This window comes from Globicephala melas, chromosome 17, assembly GCF_963455315.2.
Source record: "Globicephala melas chromosome 17, mGloMel1.2, whole genome shotgun sequence".
Taxonomy (NCBI): Eukaryota; Metazoa; Chordata; class Mammalia; order Artiodactyla; family Delphinidae; genus Globicephala; species Globicephala melas.
This window is the reverse complement of record NC_083330.1, coordinates 75,707,690-75,733,033: the sequence shown is the minus strand read 5'-3', so window position 1 is coordinate 75,733,033 and position 25,344 is coordinate 75,707,690. Positions and strand designations below refer to the sequence as shown.

General features: G+C 48.6%; 1 protein-coding gene across 1 annotated transcript in view; it reads left to right on the top strand.

Moving 5' to 3' along the window:
- Nucleotides 1-25,344, top strand: part of COL22A1 (collagen type XXII alpha 1 chain) — a 268,416-nt gene that overhangs the window by 129,914 nt on the left and 113,158 nt on the right. Inside the window, exons 17-22 of the mRNA XM_030875888.2 lie at nt 2,206-2,259; nt 2,929-2,973; nt 7,905-7,949; nt 8,221-8,250; nt 8,520-8,573; nt 12,339-12,392. Coding sequence (XP_030731748.2) covers nt 2,206-2,259; nt 2,929-2,973; nt 7,905-7,949; nt 8,221-8,250; nt 8,520-8,573; nt 12,339-12,392 — 282 coding nt within the window. The remainder of the gene's footprint in view (nt 1-2,205; nt 2,260-2,928; nt 2,974-7,904; nt 7,950-8,220; nt 8,251-8,519; nt 8,574-12,338; nt 12,393-25,344) is intronic.

Here is a 25,344-nt window from a genome sequence, read left to right as displayed (position 1 = left end):
ATGCAGTCACACCTCGCTGGGGTAAGTGGCTTACATCAGGGCCTCCGTTTCCTCATCAGAGTCACCCTCAAACCTGCCAACCCCATAGCGTTCGGAGGAAAAGAAGATGCAGTAGCACACGTGGAATCACTTGGCAGAGAGAGAAACTGCAGGCGGCTCTCTTCTCTGTTCACCCCGAACTTCACGTGATGGAAAGACTTTAAAAGAGTTAATATATGAGTGCTTGAAAGTAGAAACGCGTACATCATTGTTCCAGGATTTTAAAATCATTTCTGAAAGATCGGAAATATATATGGTTAAGTTTACATAGATGCAAAGTGGAGGGAAACTACAGTGCAGCCTGCAGAGCGGGGAGAGGTGCTGGAACAATCCTAAGGCTAAGTCAGTGGATTTGGGGAGTCAAGGGATCCGGGGACAGCTGTCAGTGATTAACTGAGGCCCCGCACTTAGAGCAGCAGAGTTGGGCATCTCCTCCCCTGACCTCGGCTTGAACTGTCCAGTGGGAAGCATCAGTTTTTGACCCCAGATTGAGAGAAAGAAGCCCCCCCCCTTACCCTACAGTCAGCAGAGGTGGGCTGGGTATACAGTCAGCATCCGCAGGCAGGCACCCAGGACCAGCAGAGCAAAGATGAGCAGAAAACCAGGAATCTTCAGTTTTTCAAAACAGCGTCCTGAAAGACACGCCAACATTAAAACAACAAAGAAGGGGGGCTTCCCTGGTGGCGCAGTGGTTGAGAGTCCGCCTGCCGATGCAGGGGACACGGGTTCACGCCCCGGTCCGGAAGGATCCCACATGCCGCGGAGCGGCTGGGCCCGTGAGCCATGGCTGCTGAGCCTGCGCGTCCGGAGCCTGTGCTCCGCAACGGAAGAGGCCACAGCAGTGAGAGGCCTGCGTACTGCAAAAAAAAAAAAAACAAAAAAAAGAAAACAACAAAGAAGGAAAGAAAGAACTTAAGAAATAAAGTTATAGGGAAGTAGAAGGAGAGCTCAGAATCCTTCCCTTGTGCAGTGCTGCATCATTCAGTCATGTCAACTGGGGCCACACTGCATCTCCAGGCTGGGCTCCGGGGACACAATAATGAAAAGAGTGAACCCAGCCCGTGTCCTCCTGGGGGACGGGAGAGAAGGGTGGTCACGTGGAGAATAAATGCGAATTGGATTAAGAGCTGTGAGGGAGACATATACGAGACCATGCTGGGGAAGAACGGGATGTGGAATCCGGACTAAAAGGCCAAAGGGGTGACGTTTACATGAGCCCCGAGGGCACGGAGGAGCAGCAGAGAGCGGCAAGCATGGCCCTTGGAAACGAGAGAAGCTGCTGTAATGGAGGCACTGCAAGAAGGAACCTGGGCCGCTGGAGGCTGTGCCACAGGCTGTTGGTACCAGCATGAACCCACCTTTCGGAGGGGTCTCTCTCCATCAGCCGAGCTCTTAGGGCCCAGCTGGGAGAAGGACACTGGACCCGGCGAGTCAGCCATGACGGGAACACACCAGCATCACGGGCATGGCTTGGAGGAGAGCATTGGTATTTATCCACTGGCTGTCATAAGCAGGTGTTTTAATAAGTCACCTCATTCCTTGGTCATCCGTATCTTTCAAAGAAGGGATAATTTTCATCCCCAGGAAACACAGGCCACAGAAACATCTCAGAGAGGTGAAGCAACTTGCCCAAGATTCCAGAGCTAACGAGTTCACACCTGTGGGAACATGAGCTGCTGGGTGGAGTTGTGTGGATGGTAGCCCACTGTGCTCCAGCAAATCAACTCTTAGGTCTGTACCAGGCACTGCGAACAGTGGACGTTTATACATGCTTCCTGGATGGATGAACGATGTGTTAAATGTGTCCACAGTTTTATGAGCTGCGCTACAAGCCCGTGCGTTTATTTTTTTTTTGACCCCCATGTAGACCCATGAGATAAGGAGTCTGTGTGGTTCAAAGAGGCTGTGTGGTCTTCACTTGGTCACAGATTTAGATGAGAAGCAGAGATGGGAATGTGGTTTCCCTGACCTTTAACGTATGCTCCTTGACCCCCAATACACATAAACTCTCGGCTGCTGTATGTGTGTGTTTGGCTCTCCTGGTGCCTCGTGGAGAACAGAGCATGCTCGGGAGCTAAGGGCCTTTGCTTGCCTTTCCTCTTTTATGACATTGACCCCGGGGATGTCCCTCTGTTGTTCATTTCTTCTCTTTCCTTCTTTTGCCAGGGGGAGAGAGGCCTGGATGGATTCCCCGGGAAGCACGGGGACACTGGAGAGCAGGTAGGCAGGCATTGGCTCCGGGGGCCGGACAGGACTGGGGCTTGTGCAGAGCTCGTAGGGCCTGGGGGCTGTGGCCTTTGTCCCACTTGGCTGGGGGTTCCAGGAGGGTTAGCGACCAGCCCCCAGCTTACGGCCACACGTGGACTCCTCCACGCCAGAGTGGAGGGATTCCAGAGAACACACCACGTTAAATCCATTCTCACCTCAGCAGTACGGCACGTGATCATTAACGTAAAGGCCATGGGCGACGCGCACGTGTTCAAAGTGCTGTATTCAGTGCAGTCCTGTCCCCGAGAGTAAAAGATTACTAACAGCCCTAATGCTCATCAATAGATACAGGAGAATAATATAAAATTAATGTGGACATTAATAGAGCTTCTAATGTCCTGATATGATATTCTCTGAGCTGCGCTGTTAAGTGGAAAATAAAGGCGAGTGTAGGATGGCGTGGGAAGATGCATCTATGAGTCCAAAGGGGACCACATGGAGGTGGCATTGGGTTAGTTGAGAAAGAACTTTCTAGCAATAAGTGCAGTCTGGGAAGCCTTGTCAAAGTGGCCTGGTGCCTTCTGGGGAAAAGGCCAGGTACAGATTTGGAGGTGCAGTGGCCTCAGCCTCTTCCTTCTCCACTGCTGCCCCTGACGGCCTCCCTTTCCTTCTTTCCTCCAGGGAAGACCCGGCCCTCCTGGCGTGCCAGGGCCCCAGGGAGAAAAGGTAAGCCAGGCCCTGGGGTGTCAGGTGGCTCTTGACCAGCAGGTGTGTGAGCTGAACGAATCAGGGCCTGGTGTGTGTGTGCTGGAGGGCCCAGGCTGGAGTTCTGGGAACGGAGTGCAGACGAAGGCGGTGAGTCAGGCATTAGAACTCAGCCTACAAGAAAAGTCTGGTTATTGTACTGAAACATTTTTTTCTACTTTTAGGAACAAAAATCTATTTAAAAAACAAACAACAATCCCTATTATATAACATCCGGACATATTACGACATTGTGCTGCCCTTAAATGGCTTTTTGGACTAACGCAGATATGAACAAATGCAAAAGAAAACCGCACAGACGCCTTTTCCTCTTTCTCCTTTTCTCCTTCTCTCTCCTCTGCAACGTTTAGTTGTTGTTTTTTTTTAACCAGAATTATACTCCTGAAAATGTGCTAGATATTTCATAAATAAAATACGGTTTTATCTCACCCTGCTGGTCATCTATTTTAGAGCATTTTCCCAACAAGGCTTAACTCACTGAATTTGCTGCTTAGGATTTCTTTATCTCAACAGAAAGAACTGCATGTAAGATTTCTTTGTAAACTGTGAAGTGCGGTGAAACCGTATGAAGACAATAACCTTCCCAGGCATTCAGGGTCACAGAGGGAAACTAAGAAGGTGTGCTGTGTTCTGGATTATAGTGGGAGGAGTGATGAAATAGAGCCCTGCATTTGAGTACAAGAGAAAGATTTTCTTCCAGATCTTAGGCCCTTAGGAGATACATCAGACTTTGGGTCTGAGAGCAGCTAGGAGAGAGGTTGGCGGGGAGCAGGAGAAATCCAGCTAGACCACGGAGGGTGAGACCAGGGCTGCCGCGCTTCTCAGCATCACACTGCAGGGTTCAGGTGAAGGTCGCTGCCCTATCCAGACGAGTTCTCGCTCGGCACGTGCTGAAAACAAAGGGAAAGAGAAAGGCTGCTCTGACTCTTTACCGAAGCAGACAGGGTAGAGTTATAAATAAATAAAAAGATACACAAGCCAAAAAAGCCTCTGTTTAGGAAAGGTGGCTGGAGAGTATTGATCTCATTCAAACTTGCGCACTTGGGCTTCAATTCTAGCTGAGTTAATTATTCTCTCTCGAGGTATTTTTAGAGTTGAGATTTACATTGTTATGTTATCCTAGTGTCAGGGTTTTAATGTATTCTTGCAGTTCCTTGACAGGGGATGCTAAAGCCTAAAATAAATAGTTTATTTCAAGTCCTGAAGAGGGAATGTGTCTTAAAGTTTGGATCTAGGTGACAACTCTTTCCCAATACTGTGTGTGTGTGTGTGTCTGTGTGTGTTATAAATTCCAGCCTTCCACTTGATTTATAGAGGTGTTTGGCCCCTCCTGATTGGTAAGCAGCTGAGTTGTACATTGCTTATTATGATGAATGCAGCAGAAATGGGAAGACGCGGTCAAGGGTCACGGTATGACGTGGGGCATTCATTTGGAAGAGTCGAGAAACCAGTGGTTCTCAGGTGATAGAATGTGTCCCAGCTCATTCTGAGAGAACATCGCTGGGACAAATCTTAGCTGCTTTACAATTTGAGAAAGTCATTGGAACCATAGAGCTGACCTTTTAATCCCCCTAACTTTACAGATGAGAAAACAGAGGCCCAGAGAAGTAGGGTGTCTTGTTCAAGACGCCCCAGTGGCTACAGACCAAGGTGTATAGATCTGCCTGCCCATACGGTGACGCACCACAGACCTCAATATCGGGGGCTGCTCTACCTATTCTGTATTAAGAGTTTTAATGGATTGACTCCATGGTTATATTAGTTATCTTCTGCTGCATAACACATCATCCTGAACCTGAGAAGTGTGGTCTCGCCCAGTTTCTGAGGGCCAGGAATCTAGGAGCGGCACGGCTGGGCTCCCGTGGCTCAGGGTCTCCCAGGAGGCCGAGCTGTCGCCAGGGTGTAGTTATGTCATCTGAAGAATCCACTTCCAAGCTCACTCACAGTGTGGTTGGAAGCCTCAGTTCCTTGGTGGCCATTGGCCTCATTACACGGTCCTCTCCCTAGGGCTGCTCACAGAAGTGGAAATCACTTCCCTAGAGTGCGTTGTAAGCTCTCTGAGACTGGGGTTTGGCAGGCGGAATCCACAGTCATGTTTTATAACCTCATCCTGCAGCAGTACCTATGACTTCTGCTGTGTGTTACTGGCCACATAGATGAGCAGTGGTACAGCGTGGTCCTGCACAGGATGTGAATCCCAGGAGGCAGGGGCCATCTTGGAGGCTGACTCCCCCAAGGGATAAAATAGATCTTTGAAAAACATGACACCCACGTAGTGGAAAGAAAGTGATTCAAGGACAGACTAGCTTTTTCAGTGTCCTCATCTCTAAGGTAGGGTAGTATCTGAGAGGAAAAAATTTACTTCATGTCAAGTCCTTGGAACAAGGCCAGGCGTTTAAAAAGGATCCAATATCTATTAGCTATACATACACAATTCTTATGGATAGACTATAGGATCTTAGTTTTCCTTAATAATGGTTTAATACATTTGATCTCATAGTCTGTAACGTTACCTGTGCAAGTGAGAAAACGTGCGTTGATTAATTGATTTCATAACTATCATTGAAATTCACTTTTGTGGTGTAATGATGATGAGAAATGCAACAATGAAGACAATAAAAATAAATGTAATAATGAGGCGGGGTGTGAATAAAAGAAGAAAGATACAGTTATGAACCTCAAAAGATTCATTATTCAGCCACATAATGCTCTCTCTCTCTCATTTATATATAATAATTTATGTACATATTTTATATGTATCAATATTTATATATATTATATATTTGTACATTTAAGACAGCCACACAACAGTATTACAGTATAGCTCAGAATGTCTTCTAACAATCATATTAGCAAAATATTAATAAGGTTTGGGGGAGTGTAGGGAAAAAAGACTTCTGCTTGGGAGAGTTGAAGAAGGCTCGTGGGGGAATGGAGAAGACACACCCGAGCTGGGTGCTGACTGCGTGCAACTGGGCTTGCATCCAGGTCATGGAAGTGTGTGGAGAGGATATAGGGTGATAAAGAGTGCCGTGTGTGAGCATGTGTGTGCACCTGTGTGTATGTGGGTGGTGGTGTCATGGAAAGGAAAAGCGAGAATGGAAACACGTGTCTGAGGCAGGACCCGGTTATTGCATGTGAGAAACAGAAAGGCAGGTACAGCAAGGAAAATCGACACTCATTAACTCGTACTTGCCACGTACCTTTGCTGTGTGGCTGAAAACTGCTCTAAAAATAGTCCGTTTTAAAAAGACATTCTTAATTGAGATTTTAGAAAAACACCTGATGCTATGTGAAGAGATGTGAGTTTTTCCAAGTCTAAGAAAGCAGTGGGACCCTCAGAATTGTGACCGCACCAGTCAGAGGAAGCAGGGCCTGTCCATAAGATAGAACTCAAATGCAATGAAGGGCGACAGACGTGCCCTGAGTCCTTCATTCTTACTCCTCGGCCTTAGGGTTTAATAGATGCTTTCCTATTTATCCGGCAACTCATTTACTCTTTGCCAACTTATTAAACAGTAGTTTTTCAAGGCTTCCTGTGCCCCCTGAGCGAGCCTCTAGGGAAAATGCAGTCATATCTCCAAGCTACATGTGGGAACATTGGCTACAAGCAGTGTCCTCGTTTTAGCTATAGGGCACTAGGGTAATAACAGTGAAGGTTTTTCTGTCGACAGATGTGCCCAATGTAGAACCAAGATGTAGCCCACGCTCTGGAAAACCTGACGTAGCCACAGCCATCAGAGCCTGGCGGTAAGGCAGAAGGAGGCAGAAAACAAAACTTCTGTCCATCATGATCTGGTGAACATGGACAGGCCTCATCACAGCGTCTGTGGTAGTTATCACTTGCTGAGTATTTACTGAGCACCGACCATGTGCTGAACCCGTGACCGGGCACAGGGGATGCACCCTAGGGTGTAATCACGCTCCTGATGTGCGTAGTGCAGACCTGCTACGAGCAGGTGCTCGCTGGATAGTGGAGCAAGGGATGCTCTTGAGCAGGAAAGTGGTGGGAAGAGCGCCAGCCAGATCTAGGCACTGGGTACACAAGTGAGAGCAAGGCTCCTACAGCCTTGATGCAGAGATATGGATGAGACAGAACACTTGAGATTGTTAAGTCAGTCAGCCCACGTGATGGCGTGTGTGCTGGAGCACAGAGAAGGAGGTGGTCCCGAGGACTTGCATGGAAGCAGGGGCCTTGGGGGTGTGGGAGCCCGCAGGAGCAGGTGTCACAAAGTGTCTCCAGGCCCGTCCGTGTTCTGCAGACGGCATTTTTTCATTCTCTTTATGGCCGAGTGATGTTCCATTGTATATATGTGCCGCATCTTCCTTATCCATTCATCTGTCGATGGACATTAGGATGCTTCCATGTCTTGGCTGTTATAAATAGTGCTGCTATAAACATTGGGGTGCATGTATCTTTTTGGATTAGAGTTTGGTCTGGATATATGCCCAGGAGTGGGATTGCTGGAGATTATCATATTAAATGAAGTAAGTCAGAGAGAGAAAGACAGATATCATATGATACCACATATTTGTGGAATCTAAAAAAAAAAAATGATACAAATGAACTTATTTACAAAACAGAAATTGACTCACGGATACAGGAAACAAACTTATGGTTACCAAGGGGGAAAGGGGGGAGAGATAAATTAGGAGTTTGGGCTTAACAGATACATACTACTATCTATAAAATAGGTAAACAACAGGGCCTACTGTATAGTACAGGCAACTATACTCAATATCTTGTAATAACCTATAATGGAAAAGAATCTGAAAAAGAAAGTATATATATATATACGTACACACACACGTGTGTGTGTGTATGTATGCGTATGTATGTGCACAAAGGGAACAAAGTACCCTCTGTTGGAACGTTTGTCATTTCTCCGCAGGGTGCCATGGGGCCTGCAGGACCTCCTGGGGTACCGGGCTCGGTGGTAAGTGATGCAGTCACCAGTGGTTGGAATCACGGACTCAGATGCTGATAGGATTGTGTAGTTGGGAGAGTTGTTGCCTCTGAGAATGAGGCGGGACTGTTCTGATGACACGAGCTGGATACAAGGCTTTGCCTCTGAAAATGGGGTAAAGTCAGAGGCGAGTCAGAAATTGCTGCCTCCCGGCATGCCGTGCGCCACGTGCCACGCAGTGGAGTGTGGGGGCTATTAAGGAAGGGCCACCGGCTTTGCTGACGTCTGGTTTGTCCCTCAGGTGCAGAGAGAGGGCCTGAAGGGCGAGCAGGTAAGAGGGACGTGGGTCCTCCCATCGTGGGGCTTTAGGTGGTGGCAGAAATAGGAAGGCCACCGGCGTGGGGTGACACTGCTTGCTGAGCTCAGGTGCAGCCCTTCAGAGACAGGTCAAGTTGACTCTGCCAAGAATGCAGATTCCCACCCTGGGTCCCCTTTGGGAACTTGGGAAGAAAACTCCGAGTCAGCACAGGGTCATGGGTGGTGGCCCGGGGCATAAGGACGGGGAGTCATGACTAATTCTAGTTTGACTTGTGTTACCAGGGAGCCCCGGGACCACGAGGTCACCAGGGCCCTCCTGGGCCACCAGGCGCTCCGGTAAGTCATCCCTCCCCAGCCCGGGGTCCACACCTCTAGGTCTGGAAAATCATAGCCATTCTCGCTTCCGAGCTCTGCGTTATTTCAGAAGCTCCTCCCGTCGCCCTGAGCGATAGGGGTTGTTGTCAGCATCTAGCCCAGGAGGAAACTGGGCCTTGAAGACTGAAATCACTGGGCACGGATCATGCAGTGAGCAAGTGTGGAGCTGGACTTGAAGCCCAGGCAGCCCGCCTTCAGGGCTCCCAGTCCCAAACATGCCAGGATTGGGGTTTCTGGTGTTCAGTCTGCGGTTTCAGTTTCCCTTCAGATAAAATGGAATAAAAACATTGGACACTTCAGTGCCAGTTGAATCATCTCCAGTGCACATTTGCTTTTCACATGTTTCTGGTTAATACTGACTTTGCAGTGGTTTGGAACACTTCAGCCTTTGGTTTCTCCCTCTGTTAAGAATTTAATGATATGTAAATAACCATTTGGGAAGAGGCCATTCAAAGGGACTCTGTGATCATTTTTGATGTGAGTTCAGATACTAAGGATAATTAATAAGATACAGTAAATTCCACAGGTCAGTGATTGGACCTTTGCTCCTCCTGGTAACATGCTGTTGCTTCTTTCAAGGGACTGTTTTACTGAAGGAAATAAAACAGCTCTTATCTTGAAATGTCCATAAATAGGTTTATAATTGGATTTATGATAAGGCCCATTCCTCATTAGGATAAATGTATATGTTTTTGCTGGGACAAAACTAGAAGAAACTTAGAAGATGTTTTTAATTCCAATATAATTAGAACAATTTCACATCGACAAGTTCAGGTCAGAAAAGCTCCCTTCTGTCTCTATAACCTTAGATACCTTGCTTAACCTTTCCAAGGCTTGGTTTCCAGAGCTCTCCACCGTTGTTGTAACTGTTGAGAGATTTAAAGTAGATAATGCAGGTAATGCAGTGTGCTGTCGATATTTAGCTCTCCGTGCATATATGCACATATATTTCAGAGCATAACTGGCAAGTACTGACCATCTGTACTGTAGTATACTTTACATGCAGACATTTGCATATTAAGTTTGCGAGGGTGAAGTTATTTTTCTGCTTTTACCGATGAAGACATTGGTACAGAGATACTGAGTAGCTTGCACAAAGTTATACAGCTAAGAAGCAAAACTGAGCTTTGAACCCAGATCTGTCTGACAGACTAGTCCATGCTCTTTTCATACCTGAGTGCACAGTGCAGCAGTATCTCCTCTGAGATGCGCAAAGGAGAGAATTACTTAAACTTAGTGGCTCCCACTAAGGGATAAGAAGCTAAGAGTGCTCAGCCCTGCTTAACTCATGAGGCAGCCAGACTTCTTGATCTCTCACTCTGGGATCTGGGATGTAATAATGGGCAGTCCTTCCGCCTCAGGTAAACTTTGTTATGGTAAATGAGGGAGGGAGAGAAGGAAGAAACCTCAAGCACTTGTGGTCACATACTTTATTTTATATCAATCGAAATATTAAGGCTGGAGATATAGGGATGAAAGCACGTGGACTGATCCATGTGAAAGGAGTGTGAAAAAGAAATAATTGTGAGTAAACACTTGCAATCTCTAGAAGATTAATGAGAATTCTCTGCATGTGTCATTCCTGTGACCCATTGTATAGGACAAGGAGAGGGTCCTGAACCCTCAGTACTTGCAAACACCAGAATACCTCAACCCTGCAGCCCAGTGGAGCTGTCCAGGGTCCTGAAGAGGTCCTCTGGGCTAGATACTCTTGATAGAATGGGATTGAGTACAATGCACGGTGTTGGTGATGAAATTCCCTTGCAAGGAGTTCAGAAACCCAACAGCCTACCTAAAGACCTTGTGAAAAGTGGGGGGCAGTGATGAGAGACCAGGAGTGTGAGGTTCTTAAGGCCACAGCCAATATCCCTCCTGTCTCTAAATCCACAAGTTTATCACATGGTGGGAACTTAATACATGCTTACGAAGGAGGGACCCCCATGACAGATATTCAAGAGGGACATCAGAGTGGGACCTGATTGCAGTCTGAGCTCATAGGGAGCAGTGTGGCCATGGAAGGCACTTGGGGTTAGGAGCCAGAGCATCTGGTTTCATGTCCCAATTCATCCACCAAGTAGCGTTGGGTTTTTGAACTCTACCCCTCTTATCCTCTTCTGCTTTCCTAAGTTGGAAATCATTGTCAGCGACATCATTTCCTACGTAAATGTGCTGTGAGGGTTAAATGAGTTGACGTAGGAAGCACTGTTCTGTGAAGCCTTATTAAGCCCAGTACTGATCTCAATTGTTATTTCTGTCTTTTTTGAATCCCCAGCAGCACCTAGCCCAGGGCCTTCCTCAGAGCAGTTGTTCCCTAAATATTGTTTGGATTGAATCAGATCGAGAACCTGGCTTCAGTGACTTCTGTTGAGAATGGAAAATTTTGAGTTTGTGCTTAGCAATCCCAGAAAGAGGAACACGTATCCCATTCTCTAAATATAAACAGCGTGCGGCATTCTCCATCCTTGTTGAGGAGGCTTGCATCTTTGGTTCTTGCCCCAGGATGAAACAGGTCCTGGTAGTTATAGCAGCGTTTGGTTGAGTGCAATAAAGAAGGGCCAGCTGGGCAGACCAGATGTGAGACGTTTCTTGTTGCTTAATGAAAACTCACTTCTGCAGGGTCTTCCTTCCCTTGATGTGTGCCCTGAGCTCACTGCAGTAATCCTTGTGAGGAAGGGAGATTTAAACCTTTAATTACTACAGTTTGTACATTCATGTACTCATTTTTATGGTGTTATTAAGGGAAAAGACCTTAGACCTAAATACAATTCCATCACTTAATAGTTATGCAAAATGTGGCAGTAGTAGCTGTTTGCATGATAATCATACTATTGAAGGTGAGGAAATTGAAGCACAGAGAGGGAATTTCTGGCCCAAATTCACCCGTAAAGTTGGTGATAAGAGTCTCCGTTAGAGCTGAAGTTTTCATTTTCCCATTCCCGTTTCATGCCGTATTCTAGGTGACCTCAGTAATACATTTGGGTATAAAGCAGGTGCTGTCAGGCGGTGCTTTGTCAGGGCTTTGGCACCCATTCTTCACGTGGTCCTCACAACCACTCGGGAGGAAAGTTTATTGTCCTCACGCTGGAGATGAGCGAACTGAGGTCCACAGATGCCCAGTGACTTGTCTGAGGTCGGGCAGCAGGTACCTAGCGAGGTGTAACGGGCAGGATTTTACTTAGGTCAGCATGACCTCTTTCCGCACCAGTTGGCTTTTTGTTTTTTGTTTGTTTTGCTTTGTGGAAATTGATCTTTCTCCGATGATTTTATTTATTTATCCAGACTGTCATTTTGCATATCGCAGTTGATGGAGAGTCAGATAACCCAAGCCAGTTCTTGGCGAGCCAGCAAGATACAGGGGCAAAGGCACCAGGCTTAGAGCTAAAGACACTTGGATTCCAGGCACCTCTTTTGTGTGCACTTTTTACAAAGCAGTGATGCGAGGCCTGTGGTCCTTACTGTACTCATCTTTAAAGTGTGAATGATGGTGCCTACACCTTGCTTGTTAATCACACTTGATTACATCAGATAGGTGCACATATTTTAAGTGTTGTAGATTTGAGGGAATAGGATATTTTTTCCCTTCCAACCTCCCAGTTTCCCCACTGGAATGGGATGGTATTCTCCTATCCAATGAGAGTGACAGGGCCAAGTATATCCTGTGGTCTTTACTCAGTATTTACCGTGGTCTGTCTCTCTTGTTTTTTCCCCTTTCTCCTCCTTCTAAAGGGTCTGATGGGTCCAGGAGGCAAGGATGGACCTCCTGGTTTGCAAGGTCTCCGAGTAAGTAAACTGTCTTTCCTTTCTGGTGCCCCAACTCAGCCGCACTGCCCCCACCCCCCATTTTAGCTGCTCAGACAGAGGAGATGACCCCAGTCTTGGGAGCATGGGATGAATATTGGAAGCAGATTGAAGGGTTAGATTGAGTTCATCAACAATGGTTGAGGATGGGCTGTGTGTTCAGCCTTGAGCTGGGTCCTGGGTCATCTCATGCAGATGAGTCTGTGGTCTGCCATGAGTCATGTATATAGAAACTCACATCCCTGTGTGATCAGAGCCCCAGTAGAGGATGCCCAGTACTGAGAGAACACAGGGAAGGGGCAACTGACCCAAGCTGGGGGCCAGCCAGGGCTTCCTGAAAGTGGTAATGTTTGAGCTAAGTCTTAAGGAAAGAATAAGAAAAAATAGCAGTGAAAGAATAGAGGTCTGCCAGTAGGCTGTTAGCCACTCCGATCTAAACATCGTCATTATTTTTGAATACCATGTCATAATGTCTTATGGTATTTCATTTCATTCAGCCCTTGTCTTTTTATCCAAACGGTGCACACCTTATGGGTTTGAATCCACCAGTAGGCACAGCTCCTGACACTGTGTTTTAAGGTAGGGGGCGTGGCATCTCTCTCCTCAGCGCCCTCACGGCAAACTGGGACTGACCTCGACTCTGTCCTCAGGTCCCAGCACGTGCCTGGCGCAGAGTCAGGGCTCAGCTCACGTTTCCTGACCTCGAGCCCTTAAGCTTGTAACATATTTTTTTAGTTTGTTTTATTCACATATAGTTGATTTACAACGTTAATTTTTGCTCTACAACAAAATGATTCAGTTATCCATATATATACATTCTTTTTCATTTTCTTGTCCATATGGTTTATCACAGAATACTGAATATAATTCCCTGTGCTCTACAGTAGGACCTTGTTGTTATCCACTCTATATATACTAGTTTGCATGTGCTCACCCCAAACCCCCACTTCATCCCCTCCCCGCCCTCCTGCCCCTTGGCAACCACAAGTCTGTTCTCTATGTCTGTGGGTCTGTTTTGTAGATAAGTTCATTTGTGTCATATTTTATTTTTTTTTAATAAATTTATTTTATTTATTTATTTATTTTTGGCTGCGTTGGGTCTTCGTTGCTGCACGCGGGCTTTCTCTAGTCGCAGCGAGCGGGGGCTACTCTTTGTTGCGGTGCGCGGGCTTCTCATTGCAGTGGCTCCTCCTTGCAGAGCACGGGCTCTAGGCACGCGGGCTTCAGTAGTTGTGGCTCGTGGGCTCTAGAGCGCAGGCTCAGCAGTTGTGGTGCACGGACTTAGTTGCTCCGCGGCATGTGGGATATTCCCGGACCAGGGCTCGAACCCGTGTCCCCTGCATTGGCAGGCGGATTCTTAACCACTGCGCCACCAGGGAAGCCCCTTGTGTCATATTTTAGATTCCACATATAAGTGCTATCCTATGATATTTGTACTTCTCTTTCTGACTCACTTCACTTAGTATGATAATCTCTAGGTCCATCCAGGTTGCTGCAAATGGCATTATTTCATTCTTTTTTTATGGCTGTGTAATAATTCCATTGTATGTAAACACCGTGTCTTCTTTACCTGTTTGTCTGTCGGTGGACATTTAGGCTGTTTCCGTGTCTTGGCTATTGTGAATAGTGAAGTTTGTAGCATCTTTTACTGGTTCACTTAAGAAAACAGCTCCAGGACACATGCATCCAGAGACCGTGAGGCAGCCCCTGGTGGTTGTGAGCTCATTGCCCTTGGAGGTTTTAGTTCAGAGTCCGGGTGACCTGACAGGTGGGTGGAAATGAGGGTGCTGGCATCTGGCAGAGGCTGCCGCAGTCCCGTGTATGGCTTCACATATGAGCTGGAGATTCCATAGCTCAGTGAAGTGGATGGTGTCACAGATTTGCTGGGATTCACTCTGTCCAAGGTGGTTGGGCCCACTGATCACACTGTACATCTTCAGTTCTGAAGTGGGCTGACCTGTTTCTGTGACTCAGCACAGACTCCAACCTGTCCTTACCCACCAGTGAACTTCCTCTTTTGGTTTCCAAGCACCTCTGCATCCTGTAACCATCTTGAAATCTCAGGATTCTAAGAGGAGCTTATTGTGAAGGCTAGCCTTGGAGCATGGTAGGGTGTCATGAAGGCAGGGCGGGTGGGAGAAGTCACTTATCCTACTAGAAAACCTTGGATATGTCACCTCCCACTCAACATCACCAGCCCTGGCCTCAGTTTCACTGTCAGTCAGATGGGTCAAAGCTGGGTTGCCTTTGCCTCTGTATGGAGTGAGGATCCTGGACTTTGCAGCCAAGATGCACCTGGGTTTGAAGCTCAGCTCTACTTCTCAGCAGGTGTGTGACCCTTTAAGACACCCAACCTCTCTGAGCCTCTTTACTCTGTTATGGTGGGAAGGCAACCCAGCCGGCTGAGTTGTTGTGAGAAAAAGTGCCCAGCACAGGGCCCTTGGTGGGCAGCAGGACGTGGCAGCTGTCACGGCACTCATTCTCCTGACACACTCATGCACAGTCTTAGGAGAAAACAGCAGTCCTGTGCCTTATGTGACTGACGTTTAGATGACCCTTATCTCATCTTGCCTTGAAGTGCTCCAAGTGTTACTTTTCCTAATACAGTGTTAGGCGGTGAGTGGAACTCTTGATGCAAGGATGACTGCAAAGGTTTTTTGTTTTTCTTTAATCTATATCTTTATTTAATTGGCTCTTATTAAGGGGAGAGGGGACAAATCTTGCCTGGAGCTTGCTTGTCTAGACCCACGCTTCCTTGGCCATGACTTCTTGGCACCCCAAAAAGTGTTCGTATGTTGCCCAGGGATGGTTGTTGTCCTTCCCAGAAACACCTCTAACCCCTAAGAGTAATAATACCAGCTACCCATGCAGCGGGGGCAGGGGCCTTGGGGATTGGACGTGTGCCCCAAGAGTGAAGATTTGAGGAGTAAAAGAGGGGGGCCCAAAGAAGCAGTCAGGGTAGGACTGGGGTAGGGGTGCACATGTTGAGTCGCTGAGCTCCATCTAAGTACCAGGCCTCCTGACAGGGCTGGGGAAGGGCTGCCGTCCCTCTGTCCATGGGCGGACAGCGGGCTCAGCCACCAGCGCCTCTCAGGGACGCACACACAGGACTGTGTGTCTCTAGGGCCTTCTTCCTTCCTCCCTTCTTCCCTTCCGTGCATCAGTCAGCCAGCAAAGCCCATGAGTGCCCTGACGAAGCACAGGTGCTGCGCTAAATGCTCTGGGATCCCTGAAGAGATTGTGGTCTCCGCCACCGGGAGCTCACAGCCCGTGGGACTTGAGACACATGAACAGTGAAGCCAGATGCCTCCGTGGGGACCAGTAAAGACTGCAAGTGTAGAGAGGACAGAGGGAGCTCGGTGGAGAGAGGCCATGGGGCTGGGAACAGGGAGCGTGGTATTTGAGGCAGCCTCGCAGGAGTGAGCGGATTTCAGCAGGAACAGATGGGGACACTGAAGAGAGTAATTCAGACACAGGGAGGCCCCCCCCCCACCCGAGAGGACGCTTGCTCACGTCCATCTGCTTTTATCCGGCTCCCCGGTCTCCAGCTCGGAAGCGGAAGCGCGTGTGTAAGTGGAAGGGCCACACACACGGCTTTTACTTCAGCCTCTGCCAGCGTCCTACGAGGACCCTGGCCTCATTTCTCTTCTTTTTCTGTTTCTCTTGTCCTTTCCCATCTCTGCCATTTTTCTTCTACTAGCCTTTCTCCCATCCCTGCATCTTCTTTGCTCCCTTTTCCTTCCTTCCACAAATTCATTGGTTCAGCAAATATTTCTTCATCATTTACTGGGTGATGGGCATTGTTCTAGGCAAGTGGGGTCCTTCAGTGAGAAGAATAAAGATCCCTGCCTTCAAGATGCTTGCATTCTGGTGGCAAGGAAAAGAATCGTGCTGATTAGCATTTAAATAAACAATTCTGGAAGAGCCACGGAGAAAGTCCTGTTCTGGCGGGTTCTCAGGAGGTGAGGGAGTTGGCTGTACGGGTAGCTGAGGGGAGAGCAGAGCAGGCAGAGGAAACAGCTAGAGCTAAGGCCCTGGGGCAGGCGGCTGCTTGTGTGTCAGCACAGAGGCCTGTGTGGCCAGAGCGAGCAAGGGCCCAGCATGGAGGAGGCGAAGTCCTAAAACTGGGAGCAGGTTCGTGTCGGGCCTCGTGGGCCATTGTGAGGGTCTTGGCTTTTACTGTGAGCGACGTGGGGCTGTTGAGTGTGTTCAAAACTGTTTTATTATGAAAAAAATTAAACATATACAAAAATAGAAAAGTGAAGTAACCCCCTTATCCCCCAAGCCCATTGCAGCGCTTGCCGAGTCACTGGCCAGTGGGTTTCACACCCTCACCCACTAGCACCCACTGCTGGGTGAGTTTGAAGCAATTTCAAACAGCATCACATTGCGTCTCTAAATATTTCAGCACGTACGTAAAAGAAACAAAACCTTAATACCGTCATCCCACCTAAATCTATGAAAAAGCTTCTTCGTGTATTCACTTTGGGTTCACTGTTTCCTGGACTGTCTCATACATTTCTGGTTGCAGTTTGTTCATACAGGATTTGGGGTGCAGGCGTGGCGTGGCCCAGGTTACATTCTAAACGCATCCATCTGGCCACCGTGTTGAGAACAGACTGCAGCAGGAGGAGAGCGATTAGGGAGGGGATGATGGCAGTGACCCAAAGAGAAAGGGAAGAGGGCGTGGCCCAGACGGGGGTGGGGGGTGGGCGTGGCTGGGAGGAGCGCCCGTCCTGGGCCAGGTGGTCTGCCAGGCAGGGGGGACGCTGAAGCAGGGGCGGAGCCCTTGGCCTGAGAGACCCAGTGTCTAGCAGAGGAGGGTGAGCCGTGAGTCACAAGGCGGGGTGGTGAGGGTGTTAACAGAGGGTGTGCTGGGGCGCACAGGAGGGCTCCTCTCGCGTCCTGCCTCCTCCAGCGAATGGGGTACGATGGCCAAGCGTGTCCCTGGGGACCCCGTCCCTCCAGTGTCATTGGTGATCTCCTGACTTGAGCTGCTCCATCCCGGGGGTGTTGCTCCTCAGTGGCTTTACCTGTGGACAGACGACAGAGACAAACGGTGATGTTGGCGTGGGCTGGGGGGCAGCTTCCTGTTCAGTCAGCCTGTGGGCTGAGTCAGGAAAGCCTGAGACAGGATGATGACTGATTCAAAACAGTATCCCTCTCCTTCCCACACTGTGACCTGCCGTTCCCTGCTTCAATTGAAACGTCACTCTGAGAGCTGCTACTGTCAGCGCTCAGGCTGTGACAAGAGAAGAGACGAGAAGTGACAAGCCACAGGCACCTGGGAATTGAGATACTGAGACTAAAACACGGGGCGGGGAAAGGGATCCGGGCCCTTTATTTTAGAGATTAGCAACCGGCAGACAGTGTAATCTGTGGCGAGGTGAATGCATTCATTTTGGACAAAGCTGGTATTTTTCCACAATGACATAGTGAAAGGGGAGGGGCAGGAGCCAGGCACCCTCTTCCCCACCCCCATCCCCACTCCCTTCCCCCCCCATCCCCACCCCCTTCCCCACCCCCATCCCCACGCCCACCCCCACGCCCACCCCCACCCCCATCCCCACCCCCTTCCCCACCCCCATCTTGCAGAGCCCATAGCCCTGGGAGATGGTTGCTGCCCCCTGAGGCGGGTGTTAGGCACTCATTGCCCCACTGCTTCCTGCCTTAGGTGGAGGTAGAGAAGGTACTCAAGCCTTTCTGAGGTTCAGATTTCCTCCTGCTTGTCTGAGCAGGGCGTTGGGGCCCGGGAGTGCTGTCTCGGCTGGAGCGGGCACTGCTACAAGTGCATCTGAACCCTGAATGATCCGAAGCAGAACCAGCCTGGCTCCAGGCTCCTGAGGCACTTGGACACTCAAAAGCTTGCACGAGGTTGATTTTTCAAAAAAAAAAAAACAAAGAACTCTTGTGCCCTAATCATCCACCCCAAAATAGACATCCTGTCACTCTCACACCAGCCTATTTTAATTTTCTGTAGAGGACTTATATTTTTCTTATTTGAGAATTTGTTTACTTTTGTTATCTCCACTAAAATGTAAGTCTGTAAGAACATTCTTTTTGTATTTGCAGCACTTAGAGGAGTGCCTCACATTTATAAAAACGTATGCTTTTATACATGCATTAAAATAAACATGAAAATATATATAAGCATATAAAACATGCATAAATGTATAACGTCATTCATGAGCGTCAGGTACAGTTAGTGTGCAAGAGGGAATGGATCACACCTGAGTGCTGCTTTCTCGGGCTGACACACTTGGGTGGTGTGGGGGGAACAGGACCGAGCACTGGCCATCTGGCCACCTGGGTTCTGGCCTTCGACAGAGAATGTCCAACTTGTTTTTTTAACGTTTTCACCACCTTTACCCGTTTCATCCACCTCCTACCCCTGTCTCCTCTGTCAACCACCAATCTGTTCGCTCTACCTACGAGTTCAGGTTTGTTTAGATCCCGTATCATAAATGAGGTTATGCGGCACCGTGTCTTTCTCTGTCTGACGTATTGCACTTAGCATGACGCCCTCGAGGCTCATCCTTGTTGCATATGGCACAGTGTCCTTCTTCTTATGGCTGTCTGCTGTTCTCTTGTATGTGTACCACTATTTTTTATCCATTGTTGCATCCCGGGGCACTTAGGGGCCTTCCATGGCTTGGCTGTTGTAAATAATGCTGCAGTGAACATGGGGGCGCATGTGTCTTTTCAGGGTAGTGTTTTCATTTCCCTTGGGTAAATACCCAGCATTGGGGTTGCTGGATCATGTGGTAGTTCCTTTTTTTTTTTTTTTTTTTGACCAACCTCCATACTGTTCTCCATTGTGGCTGCACTAATTTACATTCCCCCCAACAGTGCACAGGGCTTCCCTCTTCTCCACACCCTCTCCAGCACTTGTTGTTCCTTGTCTTTTGGTAATAGCCACTCTAACGCGTGTGAGGTTACGTCTAATTGTGGTTTTGGTTTGCATCTCCCTGATGGTTAGTGATGTTGAGCACCCCTTCATGTGCCTGTTGGTTATCTGGACGCGTCTAGAGTGCTCAGTTTTGAAGAAAAACACTTGGTTTCTTTAGTACCTTTACTGTTACTTGGCCTTCATCTTGCTCTGTGGTCCTAGTCACACCTAAAATAGCCTAGATATCTTCTTTCCTCTCTGGACAAAAAGGAGGGGGAAAAAAGTTTTGCTTAAGAGAGTTCCATGTTGTCAGACATTTAAACAATGTAAAATTTGGAATGTTTAAGCTAGAGAATCATCATGGTGGAAGGAATCTCTGAGATCAACAGTGAGAAATTTAATGCCAGAAATATTAAATGACCTAACTGCTCAAGGTTGCTCAGGGCTTTGTCACTGCCCCTCCCGCAAGCTGGGGACAGCCTCTTTGGTTCCTCTGATCATTCTCTTAATATCTTCTGTCTTCTCTTCTCTCTTATCAAGAGGTGAGAACCGAAGAAGGGACACTATGAGATATGGTGCTCCCCTTCTTCCTAGAGATGCAGTGATCACCACATGTCTCTTGCTGGGCCCGACTGTGTCAGTTGCTTTAAAAACATATGTTAAGGGCTTCCCTGGTGGCGCAGTGGTTGAGAGTCCGCCTGCCGATGCAGGGAACGCGGGTTCGCGCCCCGGTCCGGGAAGATCCCACATGCCGCGGAGCGGCTGGGCCCGTGAGCCATGGCTGCTGAGCCTGTGCGTCCGGAGCCTGTGCTCCGCAACGGGAGAGGCCACAACAGTGAGAGGCCCGCATACCGCAAAAAAAAACAAAAAAAAACATGTTAAAAACAGAACCTCTACACGTATAGAACTAATATAAGGTAGGAAGGAAATAATATTGGTTGAATTGTCACTGCATAGCAGGCACTTAGGTTTTTTCTTTTGTTTTTTTTTTTTTTTGCACATGTTTCTCACTTAATTCTCACAAGGCTCCTATGAAGTCTGGCAGTTTTAATCCCATTCTGCAAATGAGGAAACCAAGACTTGAAGGTATAAATCAGATTATCCAGCGTCACACAGATTATAAATGGTGAGGCAGGGATTAACTCAGGTTGTCCTGGCTCCAAACCTTTCCTGTTTTTGCTTTAGAATGGTGTGTGTGTGTCCACTTACACACCAGAATTCTAAACTGGACACTAGCAGTCCTTTCGGCGGAAGCCTTGGAGAGACCTAGGACCCCTTATAACTACCAGTGCGTGTTCTGAAGGATGCCCTGAGCTCCTGTCACTTTAATCTCTAGCTTCTGCCCTTGGAGCCGAGGGTCTTCCGTGGCTGCAGCGATCAGGCCATCAGCCCTGATTTCTAGTAGATGTGAGAGAGAGAAACACTAGTGGTCTTTTGTAAGTGGCAGCCTGGGTTGAATGTGTTTTACTTTTCCATTTGTAAAGCCTTTTTTCCTGCCTTTCTCTGCTCTGCCAGATGGTAATGGCATCATTTGGCTCGCAGGCCACTGTTGGATGCCTTTCGTGGCGTGGAGCCAGGTTTATTTCAGGACCCTCTAGGTTTTCTCTGAGCACCTGGTTTCAGCTCTAACCGGTAGAAAATAATCACGTTTGGCATTTGGAGGCATGGAGAACAGGGACTGAGCAAAAAGACCATACGGCTCATATTAGAACCACTTGCACAAGCAATCCTTTCATCGGGTAATGGCCCCTCGCATGGCTGTGTTAACGCGTCCTGGCTGGGAAGGAATTGCTCTTTTGAATTTATAGGCTTCCCTCTTCTCCACAGACAGACAGGCAGCCTCAGAAATACTGGTCTCGCTCAGCATCCTGGCATCCAGAAGGGCTTGAAATATCCGCCCTTGTGATAAATTACAAACATTTATCCAGACGTTGTGTTGGCTAGCAGTTTAAAAGAGCAGAAAAGGAAAAAGACAAGGAACCGGCTTATTGTTAACAAACAGTTCTGTATTGCTGCAGACCTTGGCGCTGGCCAGCACATCTCAAATCCCCACACCCAAGTATGGGTGCAAAATGCAGAGGGTACATAGCTGCTGCTACATCCACCAGTAGCTTTACCATCACCACCAGTAACATTATCACCATCACCATCACCACCATTACCATCAGCACCACTTCCATCACTAGTACCATCTCCATCAGCACCATCGTCAACTCCACCGTCACCACCACCAGCAGCACCATAATCACCACCATCAACACATCGACACCTCCACCATCACTATCACCTCCACCGCCACCATTACCTCTACCACCACCACCAGCAGCACCACCACCACTAGGTGTTTCTTAATGTCAGATCCTGTGCTAAGCACTTTGTGGACATTATCTCATTTAATCTCCGTGGCACTGCTGGGAGGTGGTGGTTTTGAAACCAACTCTGCTTGACATGTGGTCTCTCACCCACGCCGGGGACTCAGAAGAGCAGAATTCTGCTGTTACCATTTCTTCTCCATCAGAGCCTCCGTCATCTTCCTTCTCATTCTCATAACTATCTATTACATTTGCGTGACGCTTTGTTATGCTTTTTAAATCACTTCCTCAAATATTGAATTATTTCTTCTGCTACTGTCTTTTCAGATAATTACAATGATTATAATTTTCCACATGAGGAAACTAAGATTCAGCAAGTTTTAAATGGCTTGCCCGTCCTCATCTACCTCAGATTTAGAACTCTTTTTCTTATAATATTGTAGAGGAAAGGGGTTGGGAAAAGAACATAGAGACTCCCTTTGATCACAATGAGTGACCGAGTCCTTGCAACTACGTACTTAAAGCTTTATGCCCCATCCCTGGCGATTCTAGCTCACGAGCTCTTGGGTGACACCAGGGAATGCGTCTCAACTATGTTTTTGCCCTACTTTGCCATTATTTCTCATCATTGCTGGGACTTCATGGAGGAGGTGGCACTGGACTGGGCTAAGACTTTGACAAGTTGAGATGGAGTATGCGTCCTACAGACAGGTGGCTTGGTGGGCCAAGTTCCAGAGGCCAGGAGTCCTTGGGGTCTTTGGGGCCAGGCTAAGCAGCCCACGTGAGCTGTTGCTTAGGGTTGGGAACATGGCCGCTGGATGCGAGACTGAAAAGGCATGTCAGAATCACGTGGTCTGTCAATTTCCAAATAAAACTCAGATGTTATGTCTTTTAGATAAGGAGGCGGCAAGTAACTTGGACAGAGCTTCTTTCCTCCTTATGGAAGAATAACCTGCCGGCACAGCTTGGCTCAGGGGCAGGGCACGTGACCGGGGTCAGCTCTCGTGGCTGTGGCTGCAGGAGGTGAGGGAGGAGAGCTTTGAGAGGCACCGGGGCAGCTCCGGACACTGTGGGTAGAGGAGATGTGAGCGCAGGTGCTGGAGCTGGACAGAGCCGTTACCGTGATATTTCTCTGGGTGATGCCCCTTTATCGATGGTCCACGAACCGTATGCCTTTCTTGGGGGAGAGGCTGCCTTGTGACACTGCCGCGATCACGAATCTCTGATGCTTTTCTCTTCCTCTGGCCTCTTGCCATCATCTTGGTTTTTTCCTTCTTGCTGAAAATCTAACACTCGGGATGTCTGCTCCTCTGGACGCACTGCTTTGCATTTCTGTATCTCCTACCACACCTCTCCGACCTGCCCATAATTCTCCTTTTTCAGGCCCATTTTACTGACTTCCCTGGCATTGGAGAACCTCCTGACTCCATGCCCTCTGCACATTTCCTTATCGTCTCAGGTGTTCGTCTTCTGAGCATTAGTGTGTCATTACATACAGTCCCCAAGCTCCAGCAGAGCGAAGAGCTGCTGAGAACTCATACATCCCTCAAACAGTGGCGGGTCCTCTGCAAGAGGGAAACTGCAGCTGCGTCCCCTAGCAGATGTGGCCGCTTTAGTTAGTGATTCTGCTCAGTCACAGCCCAGACCTTCTCATCCCTTCGTCTTCCATCTGGTCCTTGCTTACCAACCGCTAAATGTTCTAGCCCTTCATTGCGTTCAGCCTCTCCTCCAAACGTCTCTGGCCTGGGTTCTGAATTCTGATGACTACTCACCAGGCCGTTTTGCTGACCTCGAAGGGAAGTGGTTTATCCATCTTGGAAATAACGCTGTGGCATAACTTGGAAGCGGGTGGAGGGGGTGTCCGTCTAGATAGAAAATTGAAGAGGTCTTGTTTCCATTCGCTGAGGAAGGGGAGCTGGCCATTCTCAGCTCTCTCATGGTCAGCTCCCGATGATTTCAGTAATCAGAGCAGGACGGATGCCCAGACGGACTCCTCCTGGGCTCGGCTCCCTTCTGAAGGTGTCTGTGACTGCATTTTGAATTTTACCTGACAAGCGTCGAGGAACTCATCCTGACCTAGACCTGATCGCGCCTTCCAGGCTGATGTGCTCCAGCTCAAGGGGTGCAGGTCCAGGGGCCTCTAAATCAGACCCCCTCACTCTCTCTGCAAGTCTGCCAATGGCTTTCCTCCCTAACAGCCCTTCTCTCTACCCTCTCATGGCTGTTCCCACTGCCACTCTCCTGGCTCAGGACCACATCAGTCCCGAAGGGACGAGTTACATATCCAGCCCGCGAATGTTCATTGAGTCTCCACCACGCGGCGGGCCTTGTCCTGGGCCCGTGGATGTAGCACTGAAGAAAAGCAGAGCCAGTCCTTGTTTTCAGACGAGCATCCCAGTGGGTAGACGGGCAGTTGGCAGGTACGAACGTCAACAGTGTATGTGGTGGTGATAGAAACAAAGGGAAATACAGCGGGGCAGGGAGAGAGGGCGGGATGGGGACCGCGGTCAGAGAAGGCATTCGGGTGAGGGGGACGTCTGGCAGAGACCAGATGGAATTGAGGGATGGAGCCATGTGGGCACCTGGGAACCAGCATTCCAGGCAGAAGCACCTGGAAGGGGCCTCTTGGGGCAGGTTGTGGGTGGAGGCGCCCCAGGACCGCTCCCTGGGCTCAGCACCGACTACGCACTCCCAAGACATGGTGGCGGGGAGGGGAGGGAAAAAGGTGGGATCCACGGGACCCCGGAGGGCTGGGCTGGCACGGTCCAAGGTCGTAAAGACACCTTCCCTCTGGGGATGGGGGAGCACACGGGGACAAACCAGAGTGTCCAGTGGCAGAGACAGGAGAGGGCCAGGGTTTCAGAAAGAGAGAAGGAGCTGACGTCGTCTAGCTCCTGTAATCTAGCAGTCTAGACTATTATAGAGATATTTTGTAGAACTTTAGTCATCTTCAGAGCCCTGGGAAGTAAGAGTCACATGTACAGGCTCCAGCACACACAGATCTGGGGCTGAATCTTAACCCCGTCACATTCTAGCTGTGTCACATGTGAGACTTGACTCTGAACCTGTTTCCACACCTCCCAGTGGGACTGAGAACACCTGCGTCACAGGGGCGTCCTGCAGAGTAAAGACGTAAGGGAAATGTGGGAAACCCCAAAAGAGGGTTTGACACAAAACAGGTACTCAAGGAATGCGGTTCTCATTCAGAGTCTTGTTTTACTTTTCATTTCTGACTGCAGTGCTTTGACGTCATGAGAACAACTGTGAGCAAAAGAAAGCAAACAGACGGGCCTTCCATCATTCACATTCCGCTGTAACACAACGCACGCCGTGTGCTGTGTAGCTAAGCAGCACACACCTCACCCCTGTTCAAAGGGATAGACTCTGAGGCTTAGTGAGACAGCTCACTCGCACAGGATGACCCGCTGGGGTCCTGCACAGCAGTGTGGAGTCTAACAGCAGAAGAGCAGAAATGGTCCAAATGACCTACCTGCCCAGAGTTGCAATGTATCACGTTTCATCCTTATGGTGAAAACCATGTAGCTGTGGAAAGGAATGGAGTGGCTCTCCACATGCTGATACAGGATGCATCTGGGTTAAATTGTTAAGTGAAAAAAACCTAGTTTATCAGTAGATTGAATGACGTGCTACAGTTTGTAAAGAAAAAAAGGGGGAGAGGGAGAGAATGTGTGTGTGTGTGTGTGTGTGTGTGTGTGTGTGTGTGTGTGCAAAG